General features: G+C 38.2%; 1 protein-coding gene across 1 annotated transcript in view; it reads right to left on the bottom strand.

Moving 5' to 3' along the window:
- Positions 1-9,550: 9,550 nt before the first annotated feature.
- Positions 9,551-26,406, bottom strand: part of LOC139715525 (ubiquitin-conjugating enzyme E2 R1-like) — a 28,983-nt gene continuing 12,127 nt past the window's right edge. Inside the window, exons 3-5 of the mRNA XM_071627091.1 lie at positions 22,502-22,602; positions 13,570-13,704; positions 9,551-11,144 (exon numbers count right to left, since the gene is read on the bottom strand). Of these exons, the coding sequence (XP_071483192.1) occupies positions 10,919-11,144; positions 13,570-13,704; positions 22,502-22,602 (462 nt within the window). The 3' untranslated portion in view covers positions 9,551-10,918. The remainder of the gene's footprint in view (positions 11,145-13,569; positions 13,705-22,501; positions 22,603-26,406) is intronic.

Raw genomic sequence — 26,406 nt, 5'->3', positions numbered from 1 at the left:
CCTCAGACCCCCACCCCCATCTTTTTTTTTCTTTCTTTCTTTGTTGTTGTTGTTGCTGTTGTTGTTTTTTTTTTTTTTGTCGGTTGTGAAGTAATGTGTCAATTTAGTGAGGGTACAATACTTGGCTAGGTCATCATATGCTTTGACATGTGCTGCATAAAAGCTAAAAGAAAGAAAAAAAAAGTATATCCTTTGCCTTATTTGTAAAAATGTGACTGAGATTTTGCATCAAACAATCACTTCAATACTGTGAGGAAATGGAGAATAAGAAAGAAATGTGGTAAAGCTTGAATTCAAACCAAGAAAAATCCTCAGATCCCTGAAATGCTAGTAAGGGCATGATTCAGCCATGCTGTCATAAACAGAAGTGTAAAGGTTGGTGACAATCTCCCACAATCTGAGTCATTTTGCCAGGGATGCAATGATGATGAAGAACAACTGTTGTCACTCATAGTCAGTGAGCACAGATAATCAACCCACATGCAGTTTTGTTTTCCAGTCACGAGAGTGGCTTGAGATGAGAATAAGAAATAGCACCTCAGGTCTCTTTTATTTTGCCCCCTCTCCCCAAAAGACAAACAAACGAACACCAACCATTGGCAAATTTTATACCCAATCTCTGTTCCAAATGGTAGTTTTTGAAATGGAGCTAGAAACCAAGAAAAGCATAGGCGAGGGATCGAATGCTCCAAAGCCTACATCACAAGGTTCTGAACCAAGTCCATTATAATACGGGAAATCCAAGTCAAGTAAGGTACAATCATAAAGAGCTTTGTCATCATCAGTAATAAGTGTTGTTGTATTTGTGTTTGTGTTTTTTCCTAATATCTTCATTTTTTCTCTCTAATGTTATCACTTGTCCGTAACAACTCTGAATCTTGGGTGAAGTTCTCATCCACATGATATTAAGGACAAAATCATAGTGTGCCAAAAGATTAGGTGATAGTAGCTAGCTTTGCTAGGAAGAAAGAAAATTGTTCCCGTATTTGCATTCAATTCTTTGAATTATTGGAAGTAGCTGCTGGAAGACAGGGTCAAACTAGTAGAAGCAGTAGTTGTAGTATTGTAGTGTAGTTAAATATTTTGCAAAAAAAGGGCTACATCTGAGAAGTGACAAGAAAACTCCTATGTATTTTCAAACTCCTGTATATTTCTGGCTATTTAGGGTGATGTGACTGGTGATTAAAAGCTTGCAAGTGTCCAGTTTAGATTCAATTGGGTGATGTGCAAAGTTTCTCAAGCAGGGATGGGGAGTGACCATGCCTCCCAGCTGTGATTGGCTAGCCACTGCAGGTGGGCGTCGCCCTTCAGTATACTCTGACACTCCCATCCAGGATGATGGCAGGGAGTCACATGCTCTCCTCGCTTCACACAAGAGAAAGGAGGAGCCTAGGCCTGATGGCTGTCAGCTAGTTTGTCTTAAATTACAATGATGTCCCATCTCATTTTAGTACATGGTATGATGACGATGCATGGTGTTAATGTTAGGAATGAAAAAATAAGATGGGCCATACTGTAAAACGAGAAATGTTCACGTGCATTTTAATTTCGCGAATTTCGCGACCGCGAAGATTCGCGAAATTAAAATGCACGCGAAAGTTCTTTTGTACACTATGTGCACTGAATGCCAGTGGCAGTTCGCGAAAATTTCATGCCGCAAAAAAGGCCGTCGGCTCCAATTCGTGAAAAATTCATGCCGTGAATATATCATGTTTTACAGTATTTGTTCTGTGTTCTGACCATAAAATGCATCATTAATACCTGCTTTTATAAAGCAGTCTGTTACATTGTCATGGTTTTAGCTGTGTGGCGATGCAATTTGTATAGTTTTTTTACCCTTCTGGTGAACAGAACTCATGGTGTGACTGAGCTTGGTGATGGAATGTGAGAAAAACTGTAGTTCGCATACCAAACTTTGTGATTGAAGTATGCAATCACCACATTCAGGATCTTGTCTTGGAAACAAATAAACAAAACCCCCAAAATGGGAGGAAAAATGGGCTGGATATGGAACTTTGAAATGCATTTTTATATGAGTTTTACACACTGCTGGGAAGAAAGAGTTCAGGATGTTCTTCGTGGTTCATTTTTATGCCTCCGCCAACGAAGTGGCCGGAGGCATTATGTTTTCGGGTCGTCCGTCCGTCCGTCTGTCCGTCCGTCCATCCGTCCGTACGTCCGTCCGTCCGTCCCGTTTTGTTTTTGTCGATATCTCAAGAACCGTGTGGTGATTTTACATCAAACTTGGTATGAGGGTATATCCTGGGGGGATATTACTTTGTTTGGATATTAGGGTCACGGGGTCAAAGGTCAAAGGTCACAGGTTATTTTGTGAAAAAAAAGGTTGAAAATTCATGTTTTTCTCCATATCTCGCAAAGGGTTCAAGGTATCTTCATGGAACTTAGTATATATGCTTGTTCCAATGGGCAGTGATTATCTAGGGAAGTTGGGGGTCATGGTTCAAAGGTCAGGGGTCAAAGGTCAAGGTTAACTCCTCAAAATATCACTACTTTCCTTATATTTATGCAATGCCTGATGGGTTTTTTTTTAAAACTTGATGTATGCATGTATTACCCGATATATATTCTCTGGGAAGTTTCTTGCCCAAAGGTCAAAGGTCAAAAGGTCAAAGGTCAAGTGAAAGGGTCGAATTGCACTTTTTCCTCCATATCTCAAAAGTAACTCAAGGTATCATCATGAAACTTACATATTTATGCATGTTCAACCTAACAGTGATTCTCTTTGGAACTGTGAGGTCAAAGGTCAAAGGCCAGGTTTAGATAATGCTATTTTCCCATTTGATACTGAAATTATACTTTTTCTCAATACCTTGAAAATTACTCAATGCATAAACTTATAAAAGGGTCAAAAGTCAAGTAAAAATCATCAGTTCCCCAAATACCTGCACTCTGACAGTTTAATCATTCATCCAATTGAACCTAGTTCTAGGAAAGTGAACATTCAGCACATTTGTGGCAAACCTGTCATTTTAATATTTTGCCAATTATGTGAAACTGTCATCACACATTGTCAAGACATTGTACTATAGACCTATTAGGAGAACCATGCATTATGGCGGAGGCATATCAGTCGCCGTAGCAATATATCTAGTTACTATAATGAAATATTATATTATAGGCCAATAGTGTGCTTTTTGTGTATTATGAAGTGATGCATGGCAGTGCTAAGAAAACATTGCACAGTCACCATGAACAAATTCTTGATTTTACATTTGATGTGAACATGTGTGTTTTCTCACCCACTTTTTTTTTTGTGTTTAAACACGTGCATGCTGAGTTTTCCCAGACCTGCTGGTAATTTTGTGTTTGGCTGTACTTCTGAATTGATTTGAATTGATTTCATCTGTCGTGTGTCTTCCTTATAGTTATTATACTTGGACGGATTACATTTGCTAGATTGAATATATAGATTTTACCATGTTTTTGCTGTCTCAAAAAGGCTATTACTGATTCAAGGAAGAGGCTTGTAATCTTCAAAATTACAACAAACAAAAAACTTGAACAGGGTAGAATGGTGCTAAGAATTTTTTTTTCTGTATTCAAAAGGGTCAAGAGGTTACTGCAGAGTAGTGCTATATATGCCATGTACTAAAGTACATATTTTTCCTCTGGTAGTTCAGTGACTTCAGGCTGTACATCTCGCAGTAAAAGTTTATAACTTATCCAAGTTTGGTCTTGGGATGTGTGATAAACCACGTGCAAATTTGGGTATGTGTTCAGGGGTTCAAAATTTTGAGAGTTGGGGCTCGGTGGGGAAAAGAAAAGTGACCCCCCATGTCAAGCATTTCCTCTTCAGCACAACCATGTCCTAGTCTGTCATAATAATTATGTATCAATTGTACACAAAGTATCTAATTTTCTCAATTAATGAATGTATACATGTCCATTTTTCATGTTTTTGAGATGGCCGTTGACTGTGAAACCTGCCAATTCTTGATCATGATGGTTATATACCTGGCTGCATTGTTTCCAAGATATATTGAATATTATATATAATGTAGGTTCAAAGGTATACATATTAGAAAATATTATGAAGTACTTTCCTATTTCAAAAGGCAGTATTGATGCCTTGTATTTGTGTATATTCATCAGGATGGATGATCACAGAGTATGCAAAAATGCTGCACACAGACTTGTGTTTAGAAAATGCTACAGACAATGTTTATTTCACGATATAAAAGCATCATTGGCCAGAGTTTGAAACTTGATTTTCTTTTATTCTCTCCAAATCTGGTTAGAAAGTGACTTCTGTGTTTACAGATCTACCAGACTTGAAGCCAAAGAAAAGTGGGCTCCAATGTTGTTGACCCTTTGGAACAAAACTTGCCTATTTGAGTGTCTGCATTCAGTAATGTGGTTCAGGACATACCATGTGTGGAATATGAGATGACATGCATTCAGAATGCAAGGGTGCATTTGAAATGCTTATATGCATTATAGTGCTTCTTGCTATGAATGAAGAGTCTTGTGCTTTTATGATATCCAATCTGTACCTTCTTTTTAGCAGAGAGACATTATATGTCTCTTTTGTTGTATTCATATATTCTAATGAGGTATTGTGGTAACACTACAGTAAGAAATCTTGACCACAGTTTTAAGTCATCTTAAAGAAATTTGTGCACTTGTTTTATATCTACCTGGCTACCTACAAACTTTTTATACAATAGCAATGTATTTTGTCTTCTCTGTATTTTACAGTATTAATGACAACTTGAAGGCTTTTGGGAAGTTTTAAAGAGGAAGATATTTCATACTGAAAGAGGTATATCAAGGTTGTATTGTTGCTTGTGATACTTCACAGGGAGACGACAATAGTATGTGCAATCTGCATAGTGATCTCGTAGAGCAAACAGCCCATTGTGCATTTTGTGTTTTTACCTGACCTCTGTTTAGTCATTTTTGTTTATTCATTATTTGTGTCATAAACCTATTTTACCATGCTAATTATATTATCATTATCATTGGTCGTAGTAGTACTAAAAGTGTAATTGTTGTTATTGTTGATATCAGTTTCAAGTAATACTACATGTAAGGCTGAAATTTGTGCCAAAAATTCTCTGACCAATCAAGATTGCAATGTTCAGACCAACTCAGCTGTAGTGAATTACCTCTTCTGTGAAGGAGCTTTTGATAGTGTACCCAGGGTCCTATACCAAATCAACATACCCATACTTTTGGTGGAGTATGTATTTTTCTTTCTACACAAATTGTTATGCCTCATTTGTTGTTGTTTTTTCTTGTGTGTGTGTGCTTATTTGTTTTGGGGGAGTTATATTTTGAATGTGAAATGAAATGGAGGGGAGCCTCATAACGAGCTATTTGGGACCACTGAAATTTTCATATTATATTGGGTATCTCGTTATATCAGGGATAAAAACAAGATGATTGTTGATGGAATTGGACCTGAAACATTATCTAGTTGCATCAGGTATCTCACTATCCGAACTCGTTGTGACAAGGTTTCATTGTAATAGCTTGTGTGATGGGAACAACCTGATATTACCTCGCAAAATAATTGCATAACACTCTGTCAATCCTTTGATAGAATGTGGGCTGCAAGGTATGTTTTTGAAAGGGGTACAAGGAGAGCCCGTAAACATTGCCAGGGATGTGGGGCCGTACTGTGACACGTAAGTGGAGCGACGAGGATTGAGAGTATGAAAACCCATGTTGGCAAACCAGGAAGTGAAAACCACAGCTTGTGTAGAATTCTCTACCGCAGTGTTTGGTTTGCTTCATCTGCAGGGCGTATCCTTTCAATAACAAGCCGTTGGTTGTATTGGATGTACACTGGTATAATATGCTACCAGTCTCAATATGAGTGATGTTTTGTTAGTGTGTTGTCGCAAGTAAGGTTTTGAAATGCCCCAAATGCATGTTTGAACTGAAAAGAATATTTTCACATCAACAGAGATGGTTTATGAAATTAAATAACTGCTTTTAAATCAGTTTTTTGTGTCAATACTGTCTTGCATGTTATTAGCAAAAGCCTTCATGTAGAGAGATAGATTGATAGATAGATAGATAGGTACAATGTAGGTAGACGGTGTAATTCTGTCGATATGACAGACTCAATCACAAGGTCTGCGGTTTGGTCCCCTAGGTGCCACGGTCGTGCCCCTAGGCAAGGTATTTTGTCCTCATTGCCTAGTCTTTTGGAGGGGACTTCAAGCCATCAGTCACTTGCTTACAAGCATCCAGTGCTAAACAATCATGGTGCAAGCCAAATTTCATCAATCAGTCAATCTACCTATCTATCTATTCATCCATCTACTAGTATCTATGTGTGTGAGTGTGAACATTTGAAGTGATCGAGCATTAAGTGGACATCACATATCCGCTGCATTAAAAAACTTGTGAAATACAAGAAAACACTAGATCAAATACACAGGCAGGTGGTCCATCTCGTTACAGTTTGACAACAATTTACATGTTTATTATTAAATATGTGAGAAAAAAGTCCTTGAATTACAATCAAGTTGTATCTTCCAGATCATCATATCATGGTGTATCAACAGGTGATTATTCAGAAGTTCTTGCACTTTAATAGCTACCACTCGTTAGTCTACCGACTGAAACTGGCTTGAAAGGAGAGGGAAAATAGACAGTGGCTCCGACCCATGTCACTCTCACATACACACACACACACACACACACACACACACACACACAAGCAAACACACACGCAAACTCTCTTTCTGTAACTGGTTAGAGTCTACACTGGCATAACATCACCTTTGGGGGGGGGGGGGTGGTGGTTGTTTCACCCCAAACCCATTCTTGGCTTTGTACGACATGAAGTCACAGCATCATAATCTAGTATTATCCATAACTGGCAGGGTCAGCAAAAAGAGGATACTACTGAAAAATGACTGCAGGCGAGTCGAGGAATATGGACGCAAACAGCAGTAGGTATTTCTTCTTCAGTAGGTTGCAATATTGCATGCCCTCCTCGCCCCCACTATCCTTGTCTGTACTCGAGACGAGGCGACAGTGGGCAGAAAAATTTGTGCAATCTCATCAACTTATGTCCATGACCACAAAGTTATGTTTTTAGTATGATTACAAAATGAGAACTAGCTACATTTCTGAAGTTGGAAGTAGATGGTGCGTGAACCATAGATAGCGAATGATGTCAAGAAAAAGCAAATGCATATTATGTGGATGTGAAGTACATACAAGTAATCCAGAGATTTCAATACCACAAAAATTACCTTACAAGGCAACGGATATTGGTGCCGTCAACTCATTCCGTAGCAAACCTCCTTCAAACTGCCAAATTTGGAATCCCTAAATCCTAGTTCACAATGAGTTCAATTCTGCACCTCTATCATGGCGATTCACTTAAGTGTACCGGGCTTGTGCCAATAGTGATGCCATTCAGTGGTAAAAAGGGGGAACTAATATCCACAGGCACAAGAAACATTCCAATCACATCTCTAGAAGACGGTTAGTTGCACAGACAGAGCATATAAACCCCCAAGACAGACATAATGATAAAACATTTTTAAGTATGCCTTTGTCCAACTCAAACACTACCATCTAAAATTGAATAATATGCGAAGCAGCAGCCCAAATATTAGTATAGCATATGATTTCTTTCTTTATTTCTATCTTCTTGCTCCATTTCTCACACACCCTTTTTTCTTTCTCTTTGCTCCATGAGTGAAATACCGCTATTTGGCATAAGCCATAAACTGGTCCAAAGTTGGTAACACGTCATATCTGCGATATTTGCTGATGAGGAAACTTGTATCGTAACCACGCCCGTGTCAGAATTCTGTCACACATCTAGTATCTCTGGGAAAGTGCCGCCCCTCTCGACGAAACAGTGAATTAATCGTCCACTCTGTGGTTGAACCCCATGTGTTCTGGGGCAGGTTGCACAATACACATCCACATGGAATACTATCTGTAAACATCTCCCCTGCTAGTGGACACCTACGGATGCCAGCACTTCACAGAAATTGAACAGTACTGGCACTCATCTAATGCAAGTACCAGCACTGGGATACCTGCTTGCCTGTGCCCTGTACACCTGCCCTGGGCTACCATATATAGAAGTTGTGTTGGAACGTACACTACTTTTGAGTGCACATATAGAGTAGTGACTTTGACTTAACAGTCATCAGTGGTTGTTTTGTTTCATTACAAAATTACACTCTTTCCTCTTCACCCTTTGTCTCTTTCAAAATACTCTGCAACAGAGCCAAATTCTACACGTCACATGGAAACGCTTCACAAGTATTTGCACCACATAATGTCACAACTAGGTTAATACACATAACTGCTTGGAATTATATAAAACATTAAAGAAAAAAGACACAACCTTCAGAATTCAAATACATATATCATACTCATGATCTATACAGAGCTGTAAAAAAGAAAAAAAAAAGTAAACGCCAATTAATGTCAGCAGTCTTACTGTGATGACTAACCAACTTGACCAGCTTTTTACCAACATAATAAAAACCTCTGGGGTTAGAAATTAACTCAAGCCCACATTGACTACTTTGTTAAAGCTTGTGCGACTATGTAAACTACAAAAATATAGAGACAGCATTGCATCATATTTAATAAGGAGTTTGTGGTAACAGCTAACTTGGTGAGTGGTGATATTATTAATACCTTCTTGACAAACTTATCAGAAATGCACAGTTGGGAAGTGCCATGAAAACTGATTTCACACAAAGAGATTAGACACAATTTCATATAGATGCCTATACCTTTGTCTGGATTATTTTTTGTTTTCCCCTTCTTTCTCTTTCATTTTTCGGTCTGGGGATATATAATATGATTATATATCACTAAATTGGAATGAAAAATGTCTTCAGGAAACACTATCATCCGAGAATGCTATACACATGATCATGTTCATGATACTTTAGACATGAAGTATGTATTTGGACATGTCAGACTATTGTAGTTGTGTCAAACAATGTATTTAACAAAATCCTTCCTGTTGTCAGTCCCCACGGCTTTAATATGATTATGATTTTCAGTCAGAACCTCAGAATAACACGAGCTATTGACCTTTGCCAATTTACATGTTTGCAGTGATTAAAACTTGAAAAAGAAAATTATGTCCCTGGCACCCTTTGAGGTGAAGGCATATATACCAATATTAGCCCAGAAATGATTGGCTTAAAAAAAAAAAAGGCCGTATAAAGTTTCGAACACACATGATTGACACTGAATGTTTAGAAGCATAAAGAAGAAATGCTTCTTAAAGGACTCTTTGGTGAACAAAATACAAAAAAAAGATAATGCCTCCGGCACCACTTCGTGGTGGAGGCATAAAAAAGGAAAAAAAAAGAAAAACTCCCATCGATGCATATGATGGAGGAAATGAGGCAGAACAGAAATACAGAGCACAATCTTTTGAATCTAACTGCTATCATGAAGAGCAAAGTCAAATCAGCAGGTTTTGTGTGTAAGACAACGTCAAAGACAATGACATTCAGCACGAAACTCACAAACTTCTCCTCCTTCTATCTTCCTCTGTGCAAATGTAAAGTAGTAGCAAAACTTGTTTGTGATACATTTCACCTTCTTCTTGGAGACTGCCAGGTAAGAATCTCTCATGGTATCACAAGGACCTCAATATCTCATAAAAACAACTATGACACAATTACATTCAGTTCTCTTCTTTTATGAAACAAAAAATTGCTACAGGTCTTGCGCATGATTTCCTTTAAGTGATAGTACATAATGATATTGTTTTCTTTTGTACCTAGCCAGGAAAAAAAATAATAATGGCTCAATCATAACTGCCTAATAAGCTGCTTCAAAGAAATCAGGTGAGTGTGTTTATTTCAACCAGATTCTTTCACTTTTCTCTTGCGGAAGAGCAGAGCAATACTTTGTGTCAGTGAAGGCCAGGGCAAAGTCTACACCCTGTCACAACTACAGGATGGGTGACATTTACATCGCAATGATGCTATGTGGTATAATGGGAATTTCTCATATTCCAGGGTCATGAAATGGACTCGTCTAGAGAAAGAATGAAAAAGGCAGACATTGTAACAGTAAATGAGCAAACCTGATTTGGTGGCATTGTTATGATTCTCTATTAACAGCAAACCGTTGCAATGCTTGCATTTTCACATCACCACCCAATCTTTGAAAAAAAAAAAAATACCCCCAAGTATACATTTTAAAGGAACACATCTTACACTTTGCCTATTTGTTTGTTTGTTCTTTGGGGGTGCTTTGTGCAACACATGGCTGACCAGATCAAAATTCCTGCAATGCAGCAGAGCAGAGCTTCCATAGAAAGTATACATGAAAGTAAATAAAATGGTTGCACTACATATGTCGCTGATGCTGCATCTGACGTTGTACACATAAACACAAACACGCACATATTTAAAAAACATCACAAGTACATCTAGCCCCCAACTCATCACTGGCTGTCACACTAGAAATGTCGTCGATGACACGCGATTACAAACCCTCGTCCGAGAAACTTGCCATTCCTGTCCTTCATAATACCTGCGATGGTCACACTACAGTGTATTCACAGCTTCTGACCTATCTCTGGTTTCCCCCTGTACATAACATTTGTACTATTAAAATAGCGCACGCACAGGAGACAGAATGAACATATGAATGAAAAAACCATATTGTTGTACTCCACTTTTATCTACAGTGATGATAGCTTCCATAGAGAATGGTTCTGCATCATACATGGCAGTAAAAGATAAACCATTTTTTTTTTTCCCTTTAAAACTGCTGGATCAGATATCCATGTCTTTTTTTTTCTAATTTTTATGCAAAGATCAGTATATTGTTTTCTTCAGAAAATTGCATCATATACAGTTGTAAGTTGGTTGATTTTTTTTTCTTCCTTTGTCCCGATCACATTTATCAACAGTTTGTTCATGAGGAATGCAGGTCACGATTCTCCATTTCCCGAGTCGTTCTCATCATCGTCATAGTAACAGTCATCATCGTCTTCGTCGTCGTCATCCTCTGCATAGTCCTCATCATAGAAGTCGGCCAGATCCACAGAGCTCTGCGACTGTGGCGTTTCTTTCGTCTTGATGCAGTATTCCTCCAGTGTGGTTGGCACGACAACCTTGTCCTTTTGAGCTTCCTTCTCTGTGGCCCTGACTTGCTTCCTGCATGACGTGAGACAAAACGTAAACCAAGATGTCCATCACAGAGTTGATTAAAGGGATGGTGCAGTTTTGGTTAAGATTGGGCTTCAGGTTTCCAACTTTTATTGCTGATAATTTGTTGAGATAATGAGAAACCTCTTACGAAACACAAAAGAGCATATAGTTCTAAAAAGAATTCAAAGTTTACTTTATAAAAATTAGTTTTGAAGTGGCTGAGATATCCAAAACAAAGCGATCATAACAAAAGCTAGGACCCACCTTTAATTCTCCCTATCGCATATAGCTCTCCGAATCTCAACGCGTGTGGTGCTCTAATTTTTTTACCTTTAATTCTTGGGACAGTAACTTCCAGTTTCATGCGTGCGAGCTAGCTCGATGCGCTACCGGCAAACATTTTTTTCCGTACATGGAAACGCTATGGGACATTATTCATCGTGCATCATGACTGTCAGCCAGGGCAGTCGGCGCCGCGGCATGGCGAGCATGGTTCGAAGAAAATGCAGTCGACTGTGGAGAGCAGGTACACGCACAGAGAGTAGGCCCATGTGGTGCACCTCTACTGCTCACAGCATGGATATTTGTCCAGTTTTTTCCTTTTAGCATCATCAGAAGTACACTCTGCTGCCTCACAGAAAAACCCCATGGTGTAATGGATAGTTGTATTCCGGAAATAAACAAACTAAAGTCAAAACAAATATATTTCTTTGGATCCAAGACAAAGCTTGTAAGTTCGCCTATAGAAAAGCACACACGCAAATCAATAACCGGAAGTTACTGTCCCAGCCTGAGAGGTTTGATATCAGAGGTATCGAACGATATCACTTGATATCACCTTGATATCGGCTATATGCGATATGGAGAATTAGAATCTCTTTGTTGTACTCTGTTTTTGGATATCTCAGTGATTTCAAAACTGATTTTCATCAAACAAACTTTGAATTACTCTTAGAATTGTATGCTCTTTAACATTTCACAAAGTGTTTTCTAAGTATCTCGCAAAAAAAGTTCAAAGCTGAATCTTCACAGCAACCAATGCTACAATGTATACCATCCCTTTAAAGAGGTATCGAGGCCTGTGCTGACGCACAATCGAACAAAAAACATTCCGCAGACCCCCCCCCCCAAAAAAAAAAAAAAAAAAAAAAAAATCTCTTCAAATCTCTTCTCAAAATATCTTCAATACTGGGAAATTGAACATCAACATCTACCATTTCAGACTATCAGTTTCTCATTTTGGATGAGGAAAAAAAAAATAAAGCAAAGACAGGCTAAATTGGACTTATGATATATAATACACTTCTCAGACCCTATGAAAATGCTTTGCTTTATCAAAATTTTATTCTATCAAGATTTGAAAAACAATAAAATACAATGAACTCTCTGGGTAGTTCTGGTTACAATGTATCTTCAAGCTGGACTATCATCATCATCAAGTACCTCTTCACAATAGCTGGAACTATGGGACAATGACAATCTGTACTTCAATTTTACTTGACATCTAAATGCTTTCCACAATTTCATCTGGATTTTTTTAAGGTCACTTCTGAGAGTCAGATGATGATAAACATGGAAGATATTAACAGAAGCTCTCCCTGACATCATTTCTGCACTGTATTTTCATCTTAAACCAGGCCCAGTGCTTGTTACATGTGACCTTTACTTACAAATGGGGAAGGTGTACAGTTGTAGTAAAGTCTAAATGAATGTGCCTATTGTAGCTCTACACTGTAAATTACAATAAAGTTCTACAGGTCATATGATATTCATTTCACAGAGTTGATGTCCCGTTTACCTGTTCTTTGTCACAAAAACATGTTTAACAATGGCATTCATCAGCACAATAACAAACCCCAAATGTAAATGTTCGAAATAAACATGTAAATTTGCACCACAAATGACAATGAAAGTATTTTGTAAACGATGTTCCCCCATGCCTATGAACATATACAACTATGCCAGAACTAGGGTTTGTCTACGTCATAAATAACAATGTTGCATTTGAACACAAATGTGTCATTTACCATGTCTTGCAGTCTCTGAGCTCAAAACCTTAACTGCATTGTTTCGCATGCAGGGTCATGACCTTTAAGAACATTACAGGAAATTTTCCTCATCAAAATCCAGGAAACACTTTTATTCCTTTGAGATGGATCTGAACTAGTGGCTCCTTATCCCAAATGCCATCTCAGGGCATTACTTCTCAGAAGCTATAAAACATCTACAAAGCAAAATCTTTTCAAAAGGGATGCAAAAATTACCCCTCACCTCACCAAACACACACACTAATTTATAATCCTTGCAACATACAAAGTATAAGCACAATCATGCTATTCATGATTTTGTTTCACTGCTTAACATGGATGACTATTAAATTGAAGATTTGAATTACAGATTAACTGTCACTATCAAAAGGTCTTTTACTCACATGATCAGCTCAGCGTAGTCGTTGTTTTTGCCCTTGGAGTCCTTCCAGCGCCTGTACATCACCGAGGCATCCACGTTGGCAGGAGAGTATGTGTTGGGTTCGTTCAGCAGGGAGATAACACTCAGCAGAATGGTCCTGTTCAGAACAAAAAAAATATATTCCAAATAAATGTAACATTACATATCATATGTGAAGATGTTGCATTTTAATTGCACTTTCAGGCTGGAAGGAAACGGGGAAAAAAAGAACAATATATTTCAAGGGTAGCCTTAAATATCATATGTGAAAACAGTTTTTAATTGGACTTTCAGGCAGGGAGAAGAGAGAAAGAAAAGAAAAGAAAAACAAAAACAGAACACTTAAACCAAATCCCCACTGGCATATTTAAGAATCTGGGTCAATGACTTGGCATGCAATACAGTTTGCTATTCTCGGAATCACTCTCCAGCATTTCCCCTGATAATCTGTTAAAATCCTGTTGCATGAAAGTGGTGCTTTTTTTTCACTCCTTTTTATTTTGTTTTGTTTTCTCCAGAATTTCCAGTAAATTTCTTCCAAGTCTTGAGAATTACACTGTATAATGTACCTCCAGTTTACAATCCAGTCATCTTTGTAATCATTTCAAAACAGGAAAGACATAGAAAATGAACAGGTTGAAGTTTTCTGAGTTTTACGACTGGACTTCTCATTGAATCTTTGATGAGATACATAAAGTACAATGTAATATTGTGACAAGTAAGCATTTGACCCCTCAAAAATATATGGGGATACAGTTAGGAAATAGAGGAAGAGTGTGAAGACATGAGCACTGCACAGTTTACAGAGTTGTGTACGGAGAAAACACACAATAACTTATTTAAACAGTACAATTGCTGCATATACAACACACAGAAAAATAGAATGTCTGTCAAAAATAAATCATGGCTTTTGTCACGTACAATGTATGTGACTATGTTCAGGCCATGTTACAATTTCTTCCAAGGTCACGGCAGTTCAAGGCAAAAAGGTCGCCTCACCAAATCCCTTGCTGCCATATCGTGTGTCAGTTCTTGATTCCGCCCGATCTATTTTCAGCCCCTTATGATTTCACACGGTAACCTTTAGATCGGGTCTCCCTCCTGCCTGAGACAAATTCAACCCCTTTGGATCTGAAAATAGTGTCTGTTCTTCCACTGAAGACGTGCCATTTTGTGTGGCAGCATCTTTTCCTCCGCAGGGCCTGCTAATTTCCACAAAACGCTTTGGATTCTGGAGATGATATTTGGAAGGTGAATGGGACGTGCTATAAACTCCTGTCAGATTCAAATCCTCGACTATGTTAAAGTTACATAACTTTTAAAATAAAGATCCGCTCCCATACATATTCAAGTTGGCTTTGATAAACTGAATAAAATCAAATGAAAAAGTGAAAGTCTTAAAACAAAATCTGACCAAAAAAAAAAATGATAATAACAATAACAATAAACAAAGTTCCATGTTTTCCCACAGTGATTATCAGCCACATATGAAAATAAGATGGTGTGAAGATGCCATGGCTTTATATGTTTTCCTGGTTTGCACACAAAACTTCGGCTTTGTTTCCTTTTTTTTTTCTCCTATGCAAAATTGTTTTAAAGGGATGGTACATTTTCGGTTGAGATGGAGATTCATGTTTCCAACCCTTTTTGATGATGATTTTGCAATAATAAGACGCCTCTTATGAAATAATGAAAGAATATATAATTTTCTAATAAAGAGGAATTCAAAGTTTGTTAGACGAAAAAAAGGTTTTGAAATGGCTGAAATATCCAAAACAAAGTGATCCTAATAAAAGATGGGACCCACCTTTTAATAGGATCGCTTTGTTTTACTTTGTTTGTGATACACGTATCTAAGCCATTTCAAAACATTGTCATGCAATAAACTTTGAATTCCTCCTTAAAGTGGATGCTCTTTAACACTTCATGAAGTGATTTTTAAGTATCTTGCAAAAAGTTTTAAGCTGAATCCTCACCTAAACCAATATTTTACTATACAAATTGTACCTTTAACCTCTACATCAGTTTGTTTTAGAGTTACATGATGAAATTAGAGTGTATGATGACTTTGTTATAGGGTTGGAGGTCACAGCTGCTGAATGCTTTACCAAAAAAAAAAAGAAGAAAAAAAGAAGATAAATATCTTGATGAGCAAACCAACAGGAAAGTCGTAAGATTACATCATCACCATGTCAAATTGTACATATTATATACAAAGTTGATTTTGACTGATTTCACTGTCTTATGGCAATGTATTAACAGACTTCGAATCCCATGACTTTTTTTTAAATCAAACTTTTACTAATCTCTTTGTTTTGATTTCACTTTCCAGCTGATGCCAACTTGAACACATAGTGGAGTTTCCCTTTAACAGAGAATATTTATGGCATTCTTTGAATCCTGCTCTGGTTAAAACGTATTATGCATGTGAGGGCACATTGGAAAATCCAAGGACTGTACTATGTACAATATACACTGAATCACATGATCTCTGAGCAGTTAAATGGTTGTAATTGAAGCTGCATCAAATGACAGTTCACGGACATACTGCCAGACGATGGACTGGTGGAGTGGAGAATGTGGTTGCTGTTAGCAATCACGAGCGCTAACAGCTGCTGATAGGGAGTTACACACATGACACCATGCCGCAGCAACATATCACAGTGATGTGAAAGCCACGCACGGCACGGGGACATTATAACTACTCTGGTGATATAGTACACTGGGGAACATTGGACCGTGCCTGTGTGCAATGTGTGCGGAAGGAAAGAACAGTGTAGGCCCTACATGTATAACACATACAGTGATCAAGTCACATACACTGTAAACATTGCCATCTCTTTTGCCGACAAAGCCCTGTGAACAATGAAAAAAAGCAAACAATGTGGGGGAGGGGGGTGTAGATTCTGTGAAATTAGACACGAAAATCAGTCATTGCCTGCCTGAATAACTATTTCAACTCCCTTTGAGCTCATGTTGTGCATGGACGGACAGTAAGTACCGAAGGTTCTTGTTGAAGAAAACAACAAGCATGCATAGTTCCAGCAGATATACATTCAAATGGTCCCCTATAAAACATTTAGAAAGCAATAATCTCAACAATTGTGGTGGCCTGTATTTCTGGAATTTCCCCTCTGTTTTCCAAAGTTTTCTCATACTGTAAGTGAAGAAAAATACACATATGACCAAATTATACACTGTATATGTATTGTATACTTGTGCAAACTGGTAATGACACAAAATTTTGCAGAAAATCATCCTTACAGCCAACAAACTGGTAAACAGGGTACATACAGTGTACAAGTGTAGGTGTGTAATTATGATAGATTGTCTCAAGAGGATGTAGGCCTATAGCTGTACATTGTATATTATGTAATGGCAGGACCCAACATTGAATAGACAACAGATAGGAGCCTACTGTTTTACAATGAGTACAAATTAATACACTGTAGGTTGACATGTGTACATCGTACAGCTGTACCGGTACACATAGAATTCTAAAAAGTTGCAATGTTTTGTTTCGTGTTGTATTGTTTTGCTTTATTTAAACCAATCAATTTCTGGAAACCATATTTCTGTATTTTTATTTCTTTTGTATGATTGTTGATATTCATTGTTACAGTGTAGTGTTTCATCAAGTAGAGTAAAATATTGTCTCCACCACTTCTTTCTCTTTCCTACTATTCCCAGACTCTTTCACTAGAAAGTGCCTACCGTATACAGATGTACAATTGTACGTTGTAGCTGTACATAAAGTACATCTGTACACATTATGGCAACTCTATTCTTTTCTATCCCGTTTGATTCTGGTGCAATGTCACAAAACGGCTTGTACAAGGAAAAGGAGTGGCTGAATGATTCTGACACTGTACGATACATGAACTTGGCACTGGAACCTTTCCTGTACAGTGCCTCATATCCTTCAGGAGAAGGCAACTCCATAGTACATTATCATAGAAAGTGAAGGTTAATGCTGTACCGTGCTCATCATACTAGTATTTGCAGTGGTGTCAGCATCTACAATAGGGGCTGCATTTCATTATCCATCTAAAAACCTTGTGAATATTTGATACTCTATACTCATGCATCAGTGTAATTATCAAGAGAATGTGTGATGTCATAAGACTGAGGATAGCTCCCTGTTGACTCGAACAGCCAGCAACATACATTTGTATCATATGGGGCTTTTTACAGTTTGCAGACTTCTCAAGACTTCAGTCTGCTTCATCTTACTGTATACGCTATATATTTAGCGAGTCTAAATTTTCGCGAATCAGGACTTCCCAACCATTTCGTGAGTGTTGAAATTCGCGATCGTGAAGCACAGTACTGAACAAAGAAATGTATGTGCACGTCACTTCCATATCGGGATCAGAATCATTATTTTTGTGTATCTTTAAATTCGCAAATAGCACCTGACTCATGAAATTCGCACAAATAAAAACCTTGTGAAATACCGAACGTACACAGTATACCACATCATGTTGTATATGTACCTGGTATGTGCTCTGAGTAAATACTTTTGAGAAGCCAAAATGATACTGTAAACGCGATATATTCACGGCATTAAATTTTTTGGGAATTGCAGCTGACGGCCTTTTTCGCAGCATGAAATTTTTGCGAGTTGCCTCTAATTCATGTGCACTTAATTTTGCAAATCTTGGCTTTCGCAAAATTCACGGAATTAAAATGCACACAAACATTCCTCATTTTACAGTACTTTACACAGCTGAATCAATAGCTCCGGGAGGATGCCCTTGATAAACTCAGAAGACAGATGTCACATTGATCAAATGTTAAGTGCTAGCTAATTATACTAGTAGGTCGACATGAACTTATGATGTGTCTCAATGTAACACGTAAGGCACGGTCAGACTGGCAAAAGATCAAAAAGTTTTAAGATTGCGAATTCTTTGTGATCTTTGCCCGTCCGTTCACACAGGCAGCCAAACTTCTCGATCTTTACATATTGTATATCGAGAAGTTTGGGTCACTAGTGCATGTGTGCAAGCAAGAAGAAAGTGTACACAGTCCGATGGCCTGTGATTGTGATGTAACAATGAACACCTGTACATTACAATAGCCCTTCGCTTCTTAGGCACTGCCTGAAAACAGGCGGTGGAATGGTCACGTGACAAAGATTGCAAAGTTTCAGTTTCTAGCATTCACACTGGCAAAAGATCGAGAAGTTTGACGGGGATGTGGAAATATCCCTAGTATGAGTGGGAAGTTTTGTGGGAAGTTTCATGAGAAGTTTTGCGGTCACACTGGCAAAATTTTGAGATCTTTAGAGATCGTGATCGCAATCTTCACTTCTTGATCTTTTGCCAATGTGACCACAGCTATAGTGAATTTGACAACAAAAAAAAACCTTAATGAGTTTTAGCTTTACTATGTACATGTACAATGCATAATCATGTAACAAAATATACACACGGAAGGACAGGTGACTTCACATAAATCATTCATCCTTGGTAGAAGCACTGGTTGAGATTACAGTACACCGCCATATCATATGAAAATTTGCTATTGCACTCTGTCAACACTTTCAGTTTTACTAAAGGTACTGTTTACCACTGGGAGCAGTGATTTCAAAAATATTCGAGCTATCACATTTGAAGCCTATGTGTGGGTCAGTTCTATCACAAAACACCCTAACAAATAAAAACTGTGCATTAAAGCCTAAAATGTAAGGAGATATCATTATTTTTCTCACTAATGCATAACTGTAGACAATTTTGACCAGACACAATTTTATTATAACTCAGTACTGTTCACATTTTGTGTATTTAACAATACTGAACATCTGCAAATGGTAACAATGCCTTTAGAACAGGGTATGGTAAAGTACAATACATTGTGTACACGCTGAACCCAGCAATAACAACATGTTTTGTAACATGTGTTCAGTCCATAGTCAAATGCCAGTCGGCAAATTGGATGAACATGATCATGTGATGGTGGATCACTTGTTATTATTCAACCATAGGCAAAACATTCAAGGATGTTCTGCCCATTGGAGAACATTTTTGGAGGAGCAAATGGCTAGTGATACCAAACAATGGAAGTTAAACAATGATAATTTTTGATAGTGAAATCAATGATAAAATTCCTTTTTAATAAGTAATTCAATGCTCAAAAAAAAAGTAAGAGACCAATACTAGCAATTTGTGATGCATGTCAGTATGTGATTTCGAATTTACAAGCAGTGTGTACTATAACAACTGGGTTTGCAAATTCAGGGGTTTATTGCATGCATGAAGGGTAAAAGCTGCAGTATGCACACTGTCGTCTTGGTGAAGATGATGCAAAAATGGTCATCCCAAAATATTCTTGTTGAAGGTACAAGGTGTACAAACGTGCATTCTCAAAGAACTGAAACAAACCCACCTACAGTAATAAACAAATGATTACATTTTCTAACCCATCCTCATGAACAGATACAACAACTGTAGAGTCAAGGGGCCTAAGCTTTCAATCCGAGCAGAATCTTTGTCAGAGACAAAATACTACATTTAACTGAACTTTTTTTATGTTTTAAGGTGAGAGTTTAATATTTTGCTAAAATTTTTTGAGAGATCATACATTGTTTTAAAGTCCTTCAATACCATTCAAACCCTTAGGACTGAACATGCTGTCTGTTCTCCTTGCCTGTCATCATCTACATATGTACATGCACATATGTACAGTTGTATTGTTTCTATACTGTACATGTGTGTGATGAACACAGACCCATGCACTACTTAGTGTAAAAGTGGAAATTTTCGCCCATTTCGCACAACCAAAAACTACCATGAAAATAAAAGTATGCGAATACTTTTGCTGGTTTTATGTACCACTACTTGTATGTAATGCCTTCATTCTGCGGAATTAAAAACACAAAAAATTCATTTTACTAATTAATTTCCTCGGCCGAGCGTGAAAAAATACTCGCACAAAAATATCCACTTTCACAGTATACGATTTGATTTTCTGTATTGCCATGAAATTCTTGCACACTTGTTAACCATTAAACATCCACAATGTACATACAGTACCACAAAACACATGTACGAATTGTACAGCAGTACGGCCGGCTCGAGCCAATTTTCAGAATGTCTGGCTTACATTCAAGGCAGATCAGCGGTTCTAATTAATGTGATTACCCAGCCACTCTGCACTGTGCCTAAACAAAGGCCACTCACGCACCTACACGGAGTGACTAACAGCCTTTGTCAAGGCACTGGGCTATGATTTTCTTGTCTTGGCACACCCACGAGACACTTGAATCATGGCCTATAGGGGATTGAATGTTGATCGCAGTCATGACAGTCCCGTTTCATATCCTTACATCTACTGGTAAGGATACCAACTTCCCTGTCTACACCGTAAGCTTACCATACATCCTGTAAAAGATCACATAGTGCTATGTACATACAACACACTGTATGTATGAAGCATTGATTTCTACAACAATGCACAAATGCACATTGTAAGACAGAATTGTAGGGTTGAGTACAGTAGACTTTTCTATTCTTTTCACCGACTACAGTGTAGGCATAGAATGTTGAGCAACTAGGAATACATGAACAGAAAGTGCAATTGTGTATGATTGATCAGGATCAGCACTAGATATTTTATGTGAAGTGTCTCACAATAGATATTTTATATGAGGTGTCTAACAATACTTTTTTAAAAAAATAGTATGATATGCAATAAACTGTATTAATGCACATGGCATTGACACCCCCCCCCAAAAAAAAGATGTTTAACTCCATTCAATAATCACAGTTATAATATTAGTTAATACTCAGCACTGATATTACCTTCTGATTCCCTTCTGTATACCTTACATGCCACTTCAGTAGTAGTCTCTGTTGGGGAATATAACTCATAAATTATCTTCATTATTTTCATCCTTCTTTTTTTTTTCCCAAGGATTTTTACTGAACTTTTCAGAGACTGACAACTTTCATGAAATGGTGCCCAGAGGAAACGGTGAATAAGAGAATGATCAAGTATTACAAGAGGGGCATCAAAACTGAACTTTAACCTGTTGAGGGCGGGCTGATTTTGCTACAACACGCATTTCCCATAGACACTTGCCTGAGTATACTGTCAGGGGTGTATCCAGGATTTTAGGGGTCGTAATCAAAATTTTTTGACCTTTGCCTTTGCGAGGGAGCGGAGCGACCGAGTGGGGGGAGGGTGTGGGAGGGGGGTGTCCCCCCTCCCACGGTAGGGAGTTTTTGAATTTTGTATCTTAAAATGGGGCCATTTGGTGCATACAAAAGTGACTTTTTCGGCACGGCAGTGCGGCTTAGAAATAAGGTAAATTATGGCATATTAAAACTAAGTTACGAAATTTACGAGGTTTTTGACAATTTGCTGGAACACCGGTCACTTTTTTTCCCTGTTGTAGGCCTATATAGAGTAAAAAGCCCTCAAAAAACAAAAATGTCTTTTACAAAAAGTGGACCTTTTGAAAATTTGGGGGGGTCGTACGACCCTCCCGACCCCCCCTTGCATACACCCATGACTGTACAATTGTACAACAAGGAATGTTCGCGTGCATTTTAATTTCGCGAATTTTGCGAGCGGCAACATTCGCGAAATTAAAATGCACACGAACATTCTTGCCTACACAATATGCATTGGATGCCAGTGGTAAGTCGCGAAAATTTAATGCTGCGAGAAAGGCCGTCGGCTCCAATTCGCGAAATTTTCATGCCGCGAATATATTGTGTTTTACAGTACTCGGGACTCGTCCTCAACGGGTTAATATGAAATGAAATGAAATATAATGAAATGAAGAACCTTGACAGCTCCAAGTACCACAGGCCCTGGACTTGGTTGATCAATAAGTGGTCAGACTCCCCTCGTCCTCACCTCCCCCCCCCCCCCCCCCAATGCAAAAAGAGGTGGCATCCACTCACCTGACGTTCTGTGTGGGGTTCCACCTCTCAGAGGGCAACTCGCCGCTCTGTTCATCAGCCACCGGCGGATGCAGGATGGATATACACACGTCACCGCTGGTCTGCACGCATCAAAGGGGAGGACAAAAATAACAACAAACATTAATCAAATAAACGTTGTGATGAGAAAAATATGTTTCATTGTTATCAGAAATCTGTAAAAAAAAAGGGGGGAGGGGGGAATGGGGACAGAAAGAGGAAATTTCAATTTCAGAGTCAAAATACAAAAAGTAAAATGTGCGTCAACACAGAGCTATCCTTGAAAATATAATCTACTGTAACAACAATCAGGGCACCACGAGTCCAATCATTGATTAACCTCGTTACACAACTGTAATGCTGACTTTGTACATTGTGGCACTGTACATCATGTCATGCACCACTTTGTCAGCTGTCTTTCATTGAATTGACCTCATTACACTTGCAAATCTCTGTATAAAAGTTGACTGTGAAAATGACTTGACACTTTAAAGCAAACTGTAGAAAACAAATAGATATAACAACCTTTGATGTACACATAATGGAATACACGTTTCAATGGAGGAATTTTGTTGTTGATGACAAGTAAAAAAGCATCAATATTTCACAACTTTGGGGTAGGCAAGCATTGGGCAATTTAATTTTAAAACCCACAGGTCTCCAAACCATCATAATTTTTCATTGTATGCCTGGACAAAAAAACAAAAACAAAAACAGCAGCAGCAAATACAATGTAGATATCGTTGAGCATTAACTTCACAGACCTACATGTGTAAAGCCTAATATCAAAGCAATGGAGTGGGGAATGCAGGCACACAATGTTCACTTACAGTGTACTGTAAGCATATATTATGTCACAAGAATATCCTGTCCCGAGTCTGGACATCTGAGAACATACAAGAGCCATTTGCTATCCTCACTTTAATAGTTTCATAGCTCAACTACTATCTAAGATATTTAAAAGTAACATCACTAACCCCTACTATAGTACAACTGGTAGTACAAGTACAACATTGTAAATAGTAATGCCCCTATACACTCTACAGCTTCATTGTAATACTATCAAGGATGATAATACCAAAGACAACAGTACTGTATTAAATACCACAATGTAACACACTTCACCGACATGATGAACCTGACTGACTACATTCTAATTTCAACCTCACAAGGTCAAAAAAAGTCCATTACTGGGTGGAGTAGCATGTCCACTAGGCAATACCACACAGATCTTCAGTCATAAACATGTTATGTCAGCTCTGCAGTTGTGTAGGAGTTGTAAACATGTAATAGTGACTGATTACAGTATTTGAGTTACCCTGGGACATGAAAAGGTGCTGTGGGGATATTGTCAAAACCAAATTACAGTACGCAAACACTTTGTGCCACCTACTAACATGTAGAACACCTGAATTTGGCGGGGTGAACATACTGCAGAACACCACAATTTGTGAAATACAAACAACTTTTTGTGCCACTGTGCATTGTACACAGCACAGTGCCTTGTGCATGGTACACTGTGCACATCACACCGACACTTGCTTGTGTGCCAAACCGTGTCTAATGAAAGCTTTGCATTATTACACACAATTGAGGTCACAATAAATGAGAAGCTAGCAGAGTCACCCCACCAGGGCTCACACTCACTCCCCCGATCCCATCATTTCTTGGACTCCATAGTACTGATTACTCACTGAGGTTTTTACACACTTCAGCATGAATCATCGCTCTCTCGATGGGCAAATTGAGTTTGTCTTCCCACGGCAGTGCTCGGGGTAATCTTCAGCGCATGCTGCGTGCTGTTTTCATTTGAACCGAATATACAATGTAGTGGGGCACGCAAGTACTGGTGTATAGTGTAGTGCTTAATGATGACATACTGTACATAAATGTATAGGGAAAAGAAGAAGAAGAAACTAAGAAGAAGAAGAAAAAGAAAACAGCTCAGTGTAGACAATACCATCCCTTATCATGGGGGGGGGGGGGGAATGGTTGTCAAAAGATTGAATGTAATACAGCATTACAGCTCAAGTAGTACATAATATACTGTACAAAAACTGCAATTAATATCATAACATTCAAATTATGGTCACACTGCAACAGTTACAGTGTACAAGCATACTACATACACGTTGTATATAAAACCGTACACCCACCCCTGCGCTACATGTGTAAGTTTATCTACTGTTAGTCAGTTATAGGAAGTAAAAGGCTTGAAAATTTCCATTCTTGTTGAATTTCAAACAAGATTTCACATATCACTGTACACACACTTATCAAGTGTAAGTACACTATATGTACAAATGTACATACACGTATGATCTGCCTCTGACACCCAAATCCTGTACTTCCAAACAAACTTTGGTAGATACTGGTAATGTGATACTTGCATTGAAAAGAGGTTTACATGCAACTTCCACTGGAAATTTCACTCAAAAGAACACACTAGTTTGTAATCAGGCAGACAGAAATTAAAAGCAGAAACAGGCTGGTTAAAAATAGAACTGCTGTTTGTCACTGGCATTTATGCCTATAATTAACTTCTACATTGTATTTCAGCACTGTTAGGATTTATTATCCATGAGAATCGAGAACGAGAGTGGATGCATACGTGCCTCAAACACAGCTGACTGACACCCGGAAGGAAAATGCTATTTAAGTTCTGTGCAAGTGTTTATTTCTAAAGTTTCTCCATGATGAGTTATGCACGTTCACACAATGTTCCTACACTTTAAGATTACCGGTACCGGTAGCTCAAAGTTTCAATCTATGATAATTAGCTTGTAATCTAGCCCCTTACATTTGTACATGCAATTGAGAGTTAGTATTAAATCTTAAAGATTAGTTGATGATTAGTACCACAAGACCTCTTATTACAGTTTATGCTCTGCTAAAGGAGACCCCACTCATAGTTTAGCATCGTGTGGACACGAAAATCAATGAACTCGAAAGTTAGCGTGACCTCTCCATTAAGCCCATCCCCCCCCCCCAAGGTTCTGAGTCAACCTCCAGAGCATGCTGTGCACTGCTGTATCTTTGTGCATCCTGATTATCGCATTTAACTAGTATTGCATGTTAGTATTTCTTGCAATTCTATGGTTGAATCATTGAGTGGGACTCTCTAAAAACGTGTCACTCTTGACCCACACTTACAGTAATATCTTGTACCATACTTACAGTATGTGGATAACAATACAGCTGTACATCATCTAAAATATAAGGGCAAACCCTGCAGTATGGGTCCATCAATGGCTTACTACTGTACGAGTGTGTGTCAGTAAACGATGTACAATTTGTACACCATTCTATGTTTATTTTCACTGATTTCTTGATATCATTTCACTGAAAAAAGAATCTTCCAAATAACAGGATAAGTGTGATGAACTTTTTTTGACCTGGAAAATGTAATCTGAATAGTGAATGTTGTATTCCATGGAAACAAATATTTTACTAAATTGACCCGATGCACTGTACACTATAGATGAAATAAGAATCCGACTCCAGAGCACTGCAACTTATGGCGGCCATAACTGGGGGCTTCCAAAGAAGAAGAAAAGCACTTTCAATGGGTTATGCAATGAGCCAGGTGCATTACTATGACAGTGAACAAATTATCTCTTGTTAAAGCATACGGCGTATTTGAAGTCCCCAGTTAGAAATTATCATAAAAACAATGCCCAAACCACATTGGTCCATACATACCCCAACTACAATGTAAAAGTAGGAGTTATTAGGACACGACAGGGTAACACGCTCTACACAGAGCAACATACTGTAAAGTACATTGTACATTGTACCATTCCATCCTGTTGCAATTATTATGCTTGCAAGTTGTGTACATGGTGGCTTTGTATTCCTCTTGTACATTGTACATCTTAAATTTTTTT

Source organism: Diadema antillarum, unplaced genomic scaffold (assembly GCF_040938485.1).
Source record: "Diadema antillarum isolate AM-2024a unplaced genomic scaffold, OU_Dant_1.0 scf00000049, whole genome shotgun sequence".
Taxonomy (NCBI): Eukaryota; Metazoa; Echinodermata; class Echinoidea; order Diadematoida; family Diadematidae; genus Diadema; species Diadema antillarum.
This window is presented reverse-complemented; position numbering and strand designations above follow the sequence as displayed.